The 17684-nt window shown below is 36.2% G+C and overlaps 1 protein-coding gene across 1 annotated transcript in view; it reads right to left on the bottom strand.

The window, feature by feature from the left end:
• TTLL7 (tubulin tyrosine ligase like 7) overlaps positions 1-17684 on the bottom strand; it is a 140655-nt gene that overhangs the window by 77990 nt on the left and 44981 nt on the right. The window contains exons 2-6 of the mRNA XM_040627103.1: positions 14262-14457; positions 13683-13814; positions 9047-9144; positions 8157-8254; positions 3641-3799 (exon numbers count right to left, since the gene is read on the bottom strand). Coding sequence (XP_040483037.1) covers positions 3641-3799; positions 8157-8254; positions 9047-9144; positions 13683-13814; positions 14262-14286 — 512 coding nt within the window. The 5' untranslated portion in view covers positions 14287-14457. The remainder of the gene's footprint in view (positions 1-3640; positions 3800-8156; positions 8255-9046; positions 9145-13682; positions 13815-14261; positions 14458-17684) is intronic.

The raw sequence follows: 17684 nt of genomic DNA, 5'->3' as shown, positions 1-17684 counted from the left end.
GTTGCAAGTGTTGGAGGACATCTTTGTCCACTTACGAGCTGAGCACTGACCCATCAAACAGGAACTTCAGTGCCACACACAACAAAAAATACAGACTTCACAAAATTATTTAAGAAAGATCACTAAACAAATAAAGACCAACCATAACAAGCAGCAACAAAAAACCTTGCGGGGGTGGGGGGGAATCTGATTTCCAGAGTTGCTACATTATAACATTCAAAATGTCTGGTTTTCAACCAAAAATATATATATATATATATGAGTCATGCAAAGAAAAAAGAAAGTATGGCCCCTACACAGGAAAGTTACCAATTAGTAGAAAGACAGACATTGGGCTTACTAGACAATCAATTATTTAGATCAACTGTTTTAAATCCGTTCAAAGAGTTTTAAATCTGTTCAATATGGAGAGAACTGAAGGAAACCATAAGAATGATATCTCACCAAATAGAGAATATCAATAGAGATAGAAGTTATTATTTTTTTTTAAAGAAGAGTGGAGGGACCCAAACTGAAATTGTGAGGTTAAAAAATACAATAACTAAAACAAAAAATTCATTAGAGAGGCTAAACAGAAGATTTAGGAGGTCAGAAAAAAAAATTAATGAACTTGAAGGTAGGTCAATTGAGAGTGACTAGCTTGAGGAACAGAAAGAAAAAAGAATGAAGAAAAATGAACAGAGCTTTAGGGTCCTGTGGGATACCATCAAAAATACCAACATACACATAACTGGAATCTCAAAAGGAGAGGTGATAGAGAAAGGGACAGAAAGAATTAATAGCTGAAAACTTCCCAATTTGATGAAAAACATTAACTATACATCCAAAGAACTCAATGAACTCCAAGTAGGATAAATTCAAAGAGATCCACACTGAGACATACTATAACTGTCAAAAGTCAAGACAGAGAGAATCTTGAAAGCAAGACTAAAGCTACTTTTCACACCCTATGGATTCTCAATAAGATAAATAACTGATTTCTCATCAGAAACAATGGAGAACAAAGGCAGGGAGATGATATATTCGAAGTGTTGACAGAAAGAGAAAAAAAACAAAAACCTGTTAAACAATAATTCTATATCTGGCAAAAGTATTCAAAATTGAAGGAGAAATGAAGATATTCCCAGATAAAAACTTATAGTTTGTTGCCAGTATAGTTGGTCTATAAGAAATGATAAAGATAATTTTTCTGACTGAAATGAAAGGACACTACACAGTAACTCAAATCCAGACAAAGAAATAAAAAACACCTGGTAAAGGTGACTACATTTAGTAGATATGAAAGTCACTATTAATATAGTTTAGATTTGTAACTAATCTTTTTTCCTATATTATTTAAAATACAACTGCATTAAACAATAATTATAAATCTATGTTGATGGACAAAATGTATGAAAAAGTAATTTGTAACAACAATAACATAAAGAGAGACAGAGCAATATAAAAACAAAGTGAGGGTTTTTTTGTTTTTGTTTTTGTTGAAACTAAGTTGATATTAATCTAAACAAGATTGTTATAAATTGAGGTGTTAATTATAATCCTGGAGAAACCATTAAAAAAAAAAAAACTCCAATAGAGATTCAAAGGGGTACATGCACCCTGATGTTTATAGCAGCATTATCAACAGTAGCAAACTATGGAAAGGGCCCAAGTGCCCATCGATTGATAAATGGATAAAGAAGATGTGGGGTGTATATAGATGCAATGGAATATCACTCAACCATCAAAAAGAATGAAAACTTGCCATTTGCAACAACGTGGATGGAGCTAGAGTGTATTATGCTAAGTGAAATAAGTCAGTCAGGGATAGACAAATACCGTATGATTTCGCTCACATGAGGAATTTAGGAAACAAAACAGATGAACGTGTGGGAAGGGGAAAAAAAAAAACAGAAGGAGAGAGGGGGAGGCAAACCATAAGAGACTCTTGAGACTCTTAACAACAGAGGACAAACTGAGGATTGGTGGAGGGAGGTGGGTGGGGAATGAGCTAAATGGGTGATGGATATTAAGGATGGCACTTGTTATGATGAGCACTGGGTGTTCTATGTAAGTAATTCTATTCCTAAAAAAATAATAAAAATAATAATTTTTTTAAAAAACTCACAAATATATAGTAAAAGAAATGACAAGAAAATTAAAATGGCACACAAGAAAATATTTAATATACAAGAGAGTAGAAAAGGAGGAATTGAGGAATGAAAACTATATTAAAACATACAAAACAGGGGCGCCTGGGTGGCACAGGGGTTGGCCGTCTGCCTTCAGCTCAGGGCGTGATCCTGGCCTTTATGGGATCGAGCCCCACATCAGGCTCCTCTGCTATGAGCCTGCTTCTTCCTCCCCCACTCCCCCTGCTTGTGTTCCCTCTCTCGCTGGCTGTCTCTATCTCTGTCAAATAAATAAATAAAATCTTAAAAAAAAAAAAAAACCATACAAAACAAAGAGCAAAATGGCTGAAGTCTTTCATTATCAATAATTACAAATGGATTAACTCTCCAACTAAGACAAGCCTTTGGTTTGTCTTATAAAAAAAACATGGTTTTTTAATACATTCACACACTTTTTGTTTTTTATACAATCATACACTGTCTACAAGAGATTCACTTTAGATTCAAAGATTCAAATAAGCTGAAAGTGAACAAATAGAAAAGCTAGCCCACACCAGAAGTAACCAAAAGAGAACTGGTGTGGTTATACTAGTATCAGACAAAACAGACTTTAAGAGAAAAACTCTTATAAGACACAAGGACAATATGTAATGATAAAACGATAAATCAAAAGATTAAAATAACATATGTGTTTTTATTAAAAGCAGCCTCGGGACACCTGGGTGGCTCAGTTGGTTAAGTGTCTGCCTTCAGCTCAGGTCCGAAGGTCCTGAGATCAATTCCCTCATCAGGCTCCTTGCTCAGCAGGGAGCCTGCTTCTCCCTCTGCCTGCCACTCTCCCTGCTTGTGTGCTCTCTTTCTCTCCCTCTCCCTCTCTCTGACAAATAAATAAAATCTTCAAAAATAAAAAAATAAAAGCAGCCACACCCACATTTTCTCTGAAAAAGTACACTGCAGAAAATGAACATTAGAAAGCAAAAGGACACAAGATTATTAAATTGTATAATCTATGTTCAGCTAACACATCCAGTTCGTGGTACTTTAGCTTAAAATTTGTTTTACTCATTCTCAATTCAATCACCATGGCTCCATGAAGAAAAAAACCTACTTCTAAAGCAAAGAGGATACTTACTTTGCTTTAAATTTCTAGCTATTGAAAGAGTAACTACATTACCATTTTTTTTCTCCAAGTCAATTTAGCTCTACCATATCAACCAAATTTTAGCCTCCAAGCTAACTCTAAAATCATTATAAATGCAAATCTTATGTTTAAGAAAAAATCAGAAAACACCTTTTTTTTCTCTATTTTGTTGTCTCCTATTAAAGTCTTTCAACTGATTTAATTTATAAATTGAATGACCCAAGCCTGTGGGATAGGGTGAAATGGCTCAATAAATGTTTAGTTTCAAAAAAGCAATAGAGACCATTTTATTATTTTTTTCATATTCAACTATGAGTAAATGCTCATATTTATTCTTTCCCCCCAGTTGTTTTTAAACTTTTATATGTTCTGGGTGAAAAATACCTACCCATGACCCATTGCACCATTAGCTGGTTTTACTATAAAAGTTTTCTGCTTTCTTTTTTTCTTCAATTCTTTCATGTAGTTCTGGAATTGCGTATATTCAGCAGGGAAGATCCACGTTCGAGGAACAAAGGTATAATCCAGAGGTCGGGACTTGATCATTCTGTAAATTAGAAATAACATGAAAAGTAATTTCTATTCAAACTTTTCTAAATTTTCTTTCTCTGTGCTACTGACATTTACTACAAGGATTTAAATTCCCGCCATTTCTTTATTTATTGATTCATTCAACAAACGTCTATAAAGCACTTACTATATGCTAGGCATTATTCTGGACACTGGGACTACATCAGTGAAAAAAAACAAACAAGATTCTCTGTCCTGACTATGGACTCTGAGAAACAAACTGAGGGCTTCAGAGGGGAGAGGGGTGGGGGAATGGGATAGGCTGGTGATGGGTAGTAAGGAGGGCACGTATTGCATGGTGCACTGGGTGTTATACGCAACTAATGAATCATCAAACTTTACATCAAAAACCAGGGATGTACTGTATGGTGACTAACATAATATAATTAAAAAAAAAACATAAAAAAATAAAATAAAATAAAAAAAGATTCTCTGTCCTATGTACTAATTCAGATATTGATAGATCATTCGAGTATATACTATATGCTAGGCACTAGGGATATTAAGATAAATTAATATGGTCTGTACCCTAAGGAATTTACATATAGGCTATTAAATACAACGTGATAGTGCAATAAAAACATACATGGCAAGGTAACATGTGGAAATAGTCATTAACTCTGCCTCTGGGATGATGGAGTGGGTAGCAGGAAATGGTTCACCTCCAGGTGCCATTCATGGTGCTTCTTTAAAGATAATTTTGAGCCCTCTGAGGCACACATAAGGAGCAGTTCTGATCACTTTTACTTCATTGTTTTTGAAGTTTAACTACTTTTCTGAGAAAATCATGTGAAGCCTCTGTGTATACTAGAAATTTTGTTTTGTTTTGTTTTAACATGAACTACATATGCCTATACATGTGGTTTTATGGCTACATTGTATGTCCTGATATTTTTATATTTGCTACTAATTAAGCCTACTTGATACATAACTTAAGGATAAAACTAGGTATAAAATGTTTACTTTTGATTAATCCCAAATAGTAACCATTTTGTACATACTGATTCCCAATAAAAATGAAGAAATTAGAAGAAATATTTTAAAATATTATCTATTAAAGAAAATCTGATTATTTAAAAAAAAAAAAAAGGTCCTTTTAATAAACGTATGCAAGTCTTTTACAGATAAGGAGATATTGTCCCCAGATGAGACTGGTAAAATCTAAAATGGAACCACAGTACATGGGATACACAGAGGTAGGGCCTACATTCTAAAACTAGAGTGTGAAATATTATAAGCCACTTGGCTTCCACAACTGTAGGTTCCTATGGTTATCATATTTCAAGTGCTCTTTCAAGAAGTCCCTGTAAGAAAGTTATATTTCCACCACGAGAAGGGAAATAATTACCAACTCCATCCGTCAAATCCAGATTAAGCCAATAAACTAAATAATCTCAATACAAAATAGGCTAACATTGACTGGTTTGGAAAACACACATACACACATATACACAAAGCTAAAGGAGGGGTGCCTGGGTGGCTCAGCCATTAAGCGTCTGCCTTCGCCTCAGGTCATGATCCCAGGGTCCTGGGATCAGCAGGAAGCCTACTTCCCCCTCTTCCACTCCCCTTGCTTGTGTGGCCTCCCTTGCTGTCTCTCTCTGTCAAATGAATAAATAAAATCTTTAAAAACAAAAAAACAAAGCTAAAGGAAATACAGTAACAGTGCTAATACCCTTGTTTTTGTGTCCAATACCTTTAAATGTATTTATTATATTTTAACAATGATATGAAATTAGATCAATTTAAAGTTTTAATTAAAATAATATATTTTAAACCAACCGTGTAGAGTATTTATGAATGATACCATTCTTTAACATATATATTTGGAAAAAATCCAAGCACACATATATTCAAGAGAAATACTTTATTCCATTTAGCAATCTAGCACAAATCATTTGATGTAAAAATGAATAGCTTCAAAATAGACATGCGGTCTTACTTAGGAATTTGGAAATATGGAATTATTTCTGCTCATAACTGTCATGGATTTACTAAATGATATTAAACATGTAATTTCGTTAATTCTATTTTTATATAAATAGGGCATAACTTTCCATTTAATAGAAGGTTCTTTTTTCCTTAAGAAAGATTCCAAGGATTCTATAAAAAAGAGAAATTGCCTATTTGTAATAGCTTCTGATGGGTCTACATTTAACCCTCTTGCCTCTCCCAACATACAGACTTCTGTTCTCTGCAGAGCAGGCAGAATGATATTTTCAAAATGCAAATCTGGTCATTTTACCAACTCCACCCAACCCCTCCTCTCCTGTGGAATTTAGGATAAGGACTATACTCTTACCCATCACCCTTCAGCTACTCTCTCCCATCCCCATCAATGTCTCTGCACTCTAGCTACACTCGGCCTTAATTCAGTATCCTGACTATTCCTGCTTTCTGCCACCATGTGACCTCAGACCATACTATTCTTCCTGCCCAAAAAGCTGTTCTCTACCACTTTCACCAATAAACTCCTACTCAGCATTCCTGTTTAGGCTCCCACAGCATATCCTCCGGGAACTCTCCAATGCGTCCCTCAGCTAGAAGTCCTTCACCGTGCACTGATTCACAACTATGTACCTCTACTTCACCACACTTATCACAGTTGCAACCCAAAGTTGTAAAAGCCACAAGTCTGACTTTGATTACCTCATGTGCCCTAAGGTCAGCACGCTGCCCAGCATATTTAATAAATATGTGTTAGATGAAAGTAAATGACTTCAATGAACACATGTCCAAAACTTTTCAGAGGGAATTTGCTTTCCTCCGAAGTCTGTTCTTCCTATAATCGCCCCACCTACACGATCTCCTAAACCAGAAACGTAGCAGTCATCTTGGACGCTGCTCTCCTCCTCCCCTTTGATTCTCACAGGGCGGCAGCTTTCCAGTCCTGTCAATTCTATCTCACCCCTATTTTCCAGGTGTATTTTCCCTTCCCCATTCCCACTATCTCTCCTTTGGTTTATCAGATGTTGACAATCACCTCCTTCAGGGCTTCCTCCTTCCTTCCTACCTTCTTTGAATCCATTATTTACAGACCTATCAAGAGTATCTAAAACATACCATTTCTCTGCTTAAACCCATTAAAAAAGTTCTTATTTCTCTCAGGATAAACAGAAATATTTGCTGAATAGTTAAAGAGATTAAAGAATCAATGATTAAATGATCGAATAAAACAGTAACATGGCTATGCAGCCTGGCCTTTGCATTTGGCTGCAGCGGCATCTCACACTGAGCCTCCTGACACCCTATAAAACCCCAGAAACTGCTTTGAAGTTCCCCCAAACATATCATGTTGGTTTAAGTCTCCACATAGTTTCTCCCACTGTTGTCTTTGCCTACAGTATCCTTGCCTTCTTCTCAAAGGGTGAACTCCTACACACTTTTCAATATCCATTGTGCATTTGAATTCTCCAGAAAACCATCCAGGCCTCGTCACTGCCATACACTGACTCTCCCCTAATGGGGTACCATGAAACTGTATTATATGTATCACTCTTTCTCCCTTACTAAAATTCGAGTTCTAGGCAGGAACTAGGCCTTACTCATCTTGTTTACTTGTTAGCAGTCTCTAGTCTACAGTAGACACACAAAAAATATTTGTTGAGTGAGTGTATAAACTTTCACATGATGCATATAAATATTTAGTTACACACCAAGTTTACTAACCTTTCTCTGTTTGAGTTTTCTTTTTTAAAAATTTTCTCAAATTATTACTCAACTTCTTAAATTAAAAAAAAAAACCTAATCCACAGAAACATAACTTGCATAAAAATTCTGCAGTTCATTTGGTATAACATCTGAGAACCTGTGAACAGTTTTTCCCATAAAAGCAGACTGTTACTCCAAATAGTGGTCTCAGAGGTAAATATATATACATGTATATCCCTCGGTAGGGACGTACACATGTGTCTATGTGTGTGCGTGTGTGTGTGTGCATAAATGTACCTACTATAGTGCCTGGCACACATTAGATGTTCACTAACAAACGGACGCTCAATAACCAGATATGAACACACACATACACACTCAGTGTGTTATGTTGCTAAACTGCAGTAAAAAGAAGCCTGAGATTCTGGAGACCAGGATTCTGCTCCAGCTTTGCTACTGACTGTTTACTTGACTTGTGCAAGATACTCATTTCTCTGATTCTCAGTTACCTTCTCTGCAAAATGAAGGAAGAATCAGGAAATTTCTAAGACCTGTTAGCTCTAAAATTCTATCTCTTCCATCAAAATATTATTTCAAATCAATGTAATCTGGCGAAAGATGCACTATAATATTCAAAACAAACTTCGAAAAGGTCTTCTCTATTACAAGAAAATGAAGATTACTTGGTCATATTTCTTGCTAAGAAATCCTTTCTACAGATCTCTCCCATTCCTGGAAAATGGTTGATCCTCTGCAAAATAAAAAGGTAAACGTTAATATTCTCATGGACTTCATGAATATATTCATTTATATTACAAGAGAGTTACATCCATCTCTGAGTTTAATGTTTTCAAAAAACTGACTACTAATGTAAAACATTTAAAATGAAATGAACTATAATGACTTTATAGAAGTAAAGAATCTGCAATAAGCAAGAATAAAATTGCAGATTTTTTAAGAAATCAGAAAACAGTGTTTACACAGATATTAAAGTTACAATTTTCTGTGTTGAATAACTGGTAATTCAATGTCCAAATTATTTCTAATATTCTAAAGTTACTATATTCATGCAGATAAGCATTGTAGAAATATTGGCGAGAATGGCCTTATTTCCTATAATCCATTTTGTATTACACTCCATTCTGACAAACTGTACAAAATGTCGATTGTCAAAAATTGTGTGTATTTGGCTTTTTAGTTTGATGTCTATTTTTAATATGTTTGACATTCTAAAAATAAAAGAATGAAGCCAGATTACACATAGCAGACATTACAAGTTATTTCCACTTCCTGATCTCTCTGTGCAATCTATTCCATGTCACTTGTCTTTAAGCATAATGCAAAGTGTAGGAAGAGTTTTCTCCTATTAATTCTTCCTTAAAGATGGAAAGAGGTTAAAAGTTAGATTGGAAGGAATTCTTTTATGCAAAGAGTCAGTACAACTGGACAGCAACAAAATAGGCTATTTAGGTAAGTTAGAACTGAAATTTAATACATCCACACATTAAGAACCCTATCTAAATAAAATTATAATGGAATTCACATAACTCTCCTAAAACCAGTAATCGGTCACGATTAATTCCTGAACCGCAGAATCACACCATATAAGGTTACTTGTTTCATCCTCATCTGGAGTTTTCATAAATCCCATTTCATCTATTACTAAACGAACTGCAAGTAAATGATAAGTTAAATGAAAATCAAAATACTACTGAAACATACTCGTTGTGGAAACGTTTCTGATATATGTAAATTTTATCTCATAGTATTTCATCTGCAAAATATCCATTAGTGATAGCCTATTCCTATTTTTAGTTACGACAATTTATCTAGGGCCAAATTAGACTCCCAGTAACCGAGAACTCAAAATTCTTGGTTTCAACCCTCTGAGATTTAGCAGGTACGCACGCTGCTAAAGAGTTCAGTGATTACTCACGTCACAGTGAAAACAGACACACAGCTGAGACAACACCTCTACTCAGGAAAATGTACTTCAGGGCTTTTTTTGTGACCTTGGGCTAAAAGGGAAAAGGTAAAAATAGTTCCTGATCATTAGACCTATCCTATACTTTCCACCTCCCCAGTTCAAATTATTTTTAGCAATTAAAACCAAGTCAGCTGAGGCGCCCCCGGGTGGCACAGCAGTTAAGCGTCTGCCTTCGGCTCAGGGCGTGATCCCGGCGTGATGGAATCAAGCCCCACATCAGGCTCTTCTGCTATGAGCCTGCTTCTTCCTCTCCCACTCCCCCTGCTTGTGTTCCCTCTCTCGCTGGCTGTCTCTATCTCTGTTGAATAAATAAATAAAATCTTAAAAAAAAAAAAACAAGTCAGCTGTGTTGACTCAGGATATGAAATAATGAAGCAGAGGTCACAGTAGAGATCTGGAAACTGGCCCTCCTACCTGTTCCTAACCCTTTAATCCTATTGAAAAAATGTATGCTCAGAGGAAATCTTGATTTTCAGTACAAACTATTTATATGCCCCTCTCTGATTTGGATATCACAATTAACATAGTAACATTTTTCTTCCAATGAATTTCAAGTTTAGAATAAAGAAACAAAATATTTAGGATAAATTTTGGGTTCCAACAGAATTCAAAGTCTTAATTGAAAAGTGTAACTATATACCAGAACTTCAGTGTTTTATTTTTAAATGTTTTCCTTTTACTGTATACCCTATGTATGAGGAGAAATGATAAAAGGGGATCAATTGTCTGAATTTATGTGGCAAATTATAAAACTGATGAGCAGACACCTGTCAGTCTCAAGTCCTAGAGACTCTTGATTGTTTTTTGGCTGAGGAGAAAGAAAGGACATTTTATCCAGTGGTTCCTAGAACACAGACATAAAAGAAGAGAACAGTGATTGGAAGTGGATGATGCTGGGGCGGGGGAGGAATGCTGAGCTGAAGTTGCCCTTTTCCATGAGAGGCTTGGGAAAACTTGGGGCTGTTCTGAAGGTTCAGGTGACAATGTTCAAAGCAAGAGTTGGGTGGGGCGCCGGGATGGCACAGCGGTTAAGTGTCTGCCTTCGGCTCAGGGCGTCATCCCGGCGTTATGGGATCGAGCCCCACATCAGGCTCCTCCGTTATGAGCCTGCTTCTTCCTCTCCCACTCCCCCTGCTTGTGTTCCCTCTCTGCTGGCTGTCTCTCTCTGTCAAATAAATAAATAAATAAAATCTTTAAAAAAAAAAAAAAGCAAGAGTTGGGGGAAGGGCTGTTCTCTTGTCTGCCCCAGACCACCATGCAGCTTTGGTGACGTGAGGCCTCGTGACCTGTCTTGCCACCTAGGGCTCAGAGGAAGGACAAGGGCCATAGCCACACAGACTGGGAGACTGCTTTAACTCACTCTTAGCAGAAAAAAATAATGAGGCCAGAATAGCAGCTTGAGAGCAGACCTGTTCCTGAGTACAGGAGAGACACTGGCTGGGGCTGCTCAGAAATAACTGAGAAGAACTTAAAAAGAGAAATGGAATTGGTGGCAGTTACAGAAGGAGGGAGTATAACGAGCTACTAAAATGTGGTTATGAATGTACACATGCGCCCGTGAGGCTGGGAACATTCAGGTTACATAACAACAGTGGAAAAGATCCATTCTTTCCTTAGATTCACAAAACCAAATCTGTAAGGTCAGTCATATATAAATCTCTTTTATTATGAAATTCCAAGCTTGGAGAGCTGACTAAGTTGAACTTCAAAGAAAAATACAATGCCAGGTCTTAAAATGTCACTTTTCTCAGGTAAGCTATTTAATCAAATTCTTCTTTGAAATGAAATTTTAGAAATCAACTGGAATCTTTTAAGGATACCATCCTCTGCTGCACAGAAAAGAAATCCCTTTAACGAGACAGTTCCAAATAGAAAGTTGGTGACAGCTAAAGACTAAGTCCACACCTTTAAATGCTGATCTGTTAGGACCTCTCTTTTAAAAAGGGGGTGAAATAATTGCCTCCATACTGAATTTCTACCAAACCAAAAGCCCTATTGGTAAAACAGAGATAACCATATGAACCATTTCCTCAAGTTTCCCTTTGCATACTTACATACCCCCTTCTCTGATCTTCCTTGTCCCCATTTAATAAAAATTACCAAAAATACGTTCCTCACACTTTGTCCTAAGATCTTTTGCCTTGACCCACAGAACTTTTCAGAGGATGTTCCGGAGTTATAAAAACAGGAATCCATGCAACTCTCTGAATTTTAGATACAGAAGATATATTTGTGTTTCTCATTTTAAATTTCAATTCACATTTTATTTAGGCAATATGATCTAGAAAAAGGAAAACTGAATTTGAAACAAATGAATTCAGGTTCAAGTTCCACTTTTGCCATCTGTGTGAACTTGGATAACTTGCTAACTCCCACTGGACTTGTTTCTTCAACTTTTCTATAAGAGATATATAAAAATTAATGTGGAATTTCATAATGTAATAATTACAGAACTACTGAGAGAACGCACTTCATTATTCTGCAACATGTCTTCTTAGGAACTATAATCAAGATTCAGGAATACAGAAGTCTTATGTTCTTTGAATAACCAGTATGATTTTATCTTCTGGGCACTATGTTCTATAACTGATTATGTTTTAATATTTGCTTTGGTTGCTAGGAAGCTCTGAGTGAAACCCATGTCCATTTCTAACCACAGAGGGTCTCATGGTATGTATTTTGTATCCTTACCAGCCACAAGATTCATCTTATTTTACTATCTTTATTTTTCCATGTTTATTTTCTTATGGCTATTAGCCACTTCAAATTCACTAGTAGAGTGAGGAAAGGCAGGAAAAAGGGAGGAAGGGAGTAATGCAGCCTATTTTACAGGGTTATTTGGAAGATTAAATGAGGTAATGCATGTGGAAATGTTTGGTCAGTGGTTATAATAATATTACTATGAAAACTATAGCAAAGTATTGTACATGAGGAAAGAGGCAACACCAGGGCAAAAACACAGGTGTGATGACTACGGCTTAAGTGTATTTCCATTATATAAATCAAATTGTCAAAAAGCAGTAATTAAATTATAAGAAGTAAGCTGTTGCATATCACTAGCTCACATAAGGAAAAAGTGAGGTAGCACTTTCTCCTTGATACATGGCCAATTCTCTCTTTTCCTTCCCTGTACTTAGCTCTGTATTCTCCCAACAGTCCCTGACCCAAGGACTGAGCCAGGAATTCTGTTAAACACCGAGGCTTGGGCTCAGCAAGGAGGCAGGAATCAGTATAAAGAATACTAAGGCAACTTCAGCCCTGGGAAAACTTCCTGGGAAAGTGAGAGTGAAGTGAACTGACACACTCTCCTGTAGATCAAGGTTCCCTATGAACCCCACCAGAACCTTAAAAGTAAGCAAGAGGATAAGTTAACACCACCCATCAATCACTTTAAAAATGGTCACCTTACTCTTGTTTCTAGAAAACATGCTGCAAATAAACCCTGACTCTTCCACATCTCTCCCTCCCATGCTAACTTGTTTCAAGTCCCCGCCTCTGAGGACCACTTGCTGGAACAGGGTATCAGGGCAACTCAATTCCAATGAAGCATTCCACTGATTGCTCAAGAACTTTGGTGAATTACTGTAAATGGAAATGAGACTCTCAAAGATGAATAGGGTAAGAATAATTAACATACTATGATTTTCCTTAACTCTCTTAATGCAAAATGGCTAAGAGGAAGATTAGTTGAGTACTTCTGGTATTTGTTAAGAGTTCTGCAATGTTGGGCAAGTGTATCTTAATTTAAAACAATCATTCTTAACTATTCTCTATACCACAGATACTGCTTATACATAAGAACTGGAATTTCATTAGTAAAAAGCAACAGCATCATCAAAACAATTTTTTTTAAACACAGAGAAAAACGTGTTTTTACTCTACTCTTGAAGTCAGTCATTGTTTAATAAAAATCTCAAATTTTGTACTTTTTAAATTTTACATCCAACATTTTAATCTGTTTAATGTTTACTTCACACTTGATTTAAAAACTAGGTATTAATCAATATATAATACCATCCCATTAATAGCTAAAGCTTTTAGTTTACACTGATGTTCTTTTTGTTTATTAACATGTTAAATATCCCATAAAAAAGAACATTTTATAGAAGGCATTTAAAAATCAATTACACAAAAGTTATCTCTCTGAATTTCTACATTGTTTTCAACATCAAACCAGTCTTTCCAACAGTGATGAAAATCTCATGCTTCTGAGGAGACCTACCAATTTCAAACTTTGTCCCGGCAACATTTGCTGTAATGGTTCCCTTCTTTTTCTTCTTTCTGACCTTCCTTTTCATTGTGCTTTGATAAGGCAACTCTGTATTCAGATCCAAGGGAGAGGGTCCCTGAATAACTTTAAAAGAAATGGAAACCAATCAAATATCACTAAAATAACAAAAATTCCATAGTAGAGAAGACAGATGCCCTACCACCACCACCAAAAAAAAAAAAAAAAAAAAAAAAGAAAGAAAGAAAGAAAGAAAAGAAAAGGTAAAACTATAAATTCTGGCTCTTTAAGAGTCAATTTTTAATTCTCAGAAAAAATTCTCAGGGGCGCCTGGGTGGCTCAGTTGTTAAGCGTCTGCCTTCGGCTCAGGGCGTGATCCCAGGGTCCTGGGATCGATCCCCACATCAGGCTCCCTGCTCTGCTATGAGCCTGCTTCTTCCTCTCCCACTCCCCCTGCTTGTGTTCCCTCTCTCACTGGCTGTCTCTCTCTCTGTCAAATAAATAAAATAAAAAAAAAAAGGAAAAAATTCTCAGTGATGACCAATAATAATATGATTACATCAACCTGCTTACCTCTTTCTTGAGGCAAAGATGGCATTATTTCCTGTGCCTATTACACTGTGTGCTGTCGTACCACGCTCTCAGGAAATCTGGAAGGCTTGCATTAGTCTAAGTAGGATGTGGCTCCAAATCACTGGAAGTTCCTATCATATTATCTTGGTGGAATCCTCGGATTTCAGGACACTGAAGTTACGGGATGAGAAAGCACCTGTAGGGATTTTAAAACAAAGTCATTTAGAAGACAACTTTTAGGAAATGTTTCACTTCTTTTTAAAAGTCCAGTGAAGGTGAAAGTTAATGTATTCAATCAACAAATAGTTGTTAATTTATTAAACCTTATGCAAAATGCCAAGTGATAGTTCCCTGCCCTAAAAAGTGCATAGTCTAGAAGAGGAGGTTTTATTTAAGTCACATATCATATTTAAGTCACATATCATATTTACACACAATAAATAACATGCCATACACGAACAATAACAATAACCATATTCACTACCATCTATTGAACACTTCCTACCGTAGCCACTTAAGCCACTTAATCTTTCAACAAAACCGTGAGGTAGAACCTTTTATTCCTGTCTTACTGTTAAGTAAACTGATCTCAGAAAGGACAAATCTTTACAGAAAAAGTGACAAATTAAAATTAACATCTCCCTGATGTCAAAGTTAGTGCCCTTAACTAGGACTCCACACAACCTTCAACCCAATGTCTGAAACCAAGGTGCAGTATTACTTTTCATACGAAACAGTGAAGTACGTGCCAGGACAGAGATCACATACCAACAGAACACAGAGAAAAGGGACTTCTCGTTAAGGAGGGGGGCAGTGGTTGGCGGGGAGGAAGGTGACGACTTCATAAAGTAGACCACATTTGAATTGTGCCTTAAAAAATGAAAACAATTCTGAAAGGCAGAAAACGAGAGGAGTCGTTATTACAATGAGCTTTTTGGGGCACTCAGAGGAATGCAATAAACATTTTTTAATGAACTAATTTGATTTGGCTACACCTCAGCATGGCCTATATTAAACCTGTGTTTTCACTGTGTATGTATGATACCTAGCTATTCATGCCCTGACTATACTATACTGCCCAGTCTAGACTATCAATTCTCTAATTTCTCCCTTCATAATGTATCCCTTCATAATGTAAAAATCTTTGAGTTCTTGTAAAACATCTCTAAATACAATGAAAAATTATAAAACTTATCACGATAAACAAAGGTATGGTATAACACCTTTATCAGGAGTTATTAGTTTTATCAGAAATTCAGCTACATAAAATGGACTCTTATATACATCACATCCAATAGTCATTATTAATAATAAGATTCATTATTGAAGAAAATTTAGAACTTAGTTTGTTTCAGGTACCATTTTTACTAGAATAATTATCTAGAATAATTCAATCTGAAAGCTAGGAAACTATTATTTATTACAGACCAACTGTGGGCAGGCACTCTTAAGAATCTAAAATATCTTACCTCATTAACAAACCTGGAATTTAGATATCATTTCTGCAATTTTCCAGATATGGAAATTAAGGCTAAATAAGTTAAAGAAATCAAGGTAACAATTTATAAATAGAAAGCCTAACTAGATTTTGAACCCCATTCTGTCAAATTGTCTATACTATTAACAAAGCCTCACTATTTTCAGACACTGTGCTAATATGCTATATAGATGTAAAAAAAAAAAAAAAAAAGCAACCCAATTGTAGTACAAGCTGCAAGATATGGGCATATTGTGGGAAATCACAATACTTCAAACCAAACAGAGAAATCACAGTAAACATCCCTAGCCCGATCTCAGCTCCCAGTTGCAAGCTGGAAATAGACTGGATTACTTTTCAGAATAAAATAAGGGAATGGTCTAAAGTTCAGTGTGATTTCTTTCTGGAAGCTCTCTGATACCTCAGGGAGGTAACTATTTGGGTTTACAAGTCCTTGTCCAACATCTTGTTACTGGAGTAAACAAAGATCCTCTTATGGTAACAGAGTACGTATTACATTGAAAGTAGGTGACAAAGTCAACAAGAGTGTGAGACAATGTCTGCCTAACTATACTGACAATAAGTGAGTCATTGTTACAGGCTCTAAAAACAGATTTGTTAATTTCTGACTTAAATAATGAGCCAAACTACTCTGATTAGTATAAAGCTCAAAACAATAACTGTTAATCTCTTCCCCCACCACACAGGATTTAAAGGCCTTAAATTTAGTCTATCCATATATATGCCTTATTTAATTGCACTTACGTTTTGGTGAATAACGATAAGAGTGCTTTAATAAACTTCAAGAACTTCCATTCTACTATCTCAATTCTTATCATTTCACTTTATTCTTTTTTTTTTTTTTTAAGATTTTATTTATTTATTTATTTGACAGAGATAGAGACAGCCAGCGAGAGAGGGAACACAAGCAGGGGGAGTGGGAGAGGAAGAAGCAGGCTCCCAGCGGAGGAGCCCGATGTGGGACTCGATCCCAGAATGCCGGGATCACGCCCTGAACCAAAGGCAGACGCTTAACGACTGTGCTACCCAGGCGCCCCCATTTCACTTTATTCTTAGCAAGAGACATGAGATGACAGACTGATCACACCACTCAAACGAGGTATGGTTACCTACTTTTGAGAAGCACGCAGCATGTTTCAGTTACCTCCGAAATACCTTAAGCTTGGCTGCAAAGCAGAACCATCTGAGGAACTTCTGAAAATCCTGGAACCCAGGCCACACCATAGACCCCGGTGGGGCCCAAGTATTAGCATGTTTAAGCTTTCCACATGACTATATCATGCAGCCAAGATTGACAACCTCTGCTCTAAGCACACAGTGACACAGAATCAAATAATAGTTTTAACATACACACATGAGAAAAAAGTAAAACAAAGAAAAAAACTTTGGAACCTATATTTAAAAAGTCCAAATATTTAGGTAAAAATCATCCATTAAAATCCTGATTTCTACTTCAAGTAAACAAATTGGGGGGAAAAAATTAGAAGATTAGCAGAAATTGATTTCTAAGACAAATAAGCAACTTTATTTTGCAAATAAAGAAGCCATTTCCCCAAAAAGAATCAATTTCCCAAAATGTCAAGCAAATGGGAACCCTAAATGTAGAAGCTCAAGTGCTACCATGCAAAACAATAGATACGTAAGACTAAACCCAAACCTGTCATTCCAATACATATGTGTTGGGGTGCTCTTTCTTCCCAGTTCTTCCCATTGAATTCTGACCCATCACTTAAAACCCAGAAAAATTTCCACTTTTCCCTTAAAGCTTCCTCTGATTATGTTTGAAGAAATTCATTTCTCCCTCTTCAGGTCTATCACAGAAGCCATTATTTTTACCCCTATCATATCACCAACCACGAACTAGGAAGGTAAACTGTGAAGACAAGTGGTTTTCTTCTATCTTGTTCACTCCTCTGCTCCCAGAG

Source organism: Ursus maritimus, unplaced genomic scaffold (genome assembly GCF_017311325.1).
Source record: "Ursus maritimus isolate PB19 unplaced genomic scaffold, ASM1731132v1 scaffold_12, whole genome shotgun sequence".
Classification (NCBI taxonomy): domain Eukaryota; kingdom Metazoa; phylum Chordata; class Mammalia; order Carnivora; family Ursidae; genus Ursus; species Ursus maritimus.
This window is presented reverse-complemented; position numbering and strand designations above follow the sequence as displayed.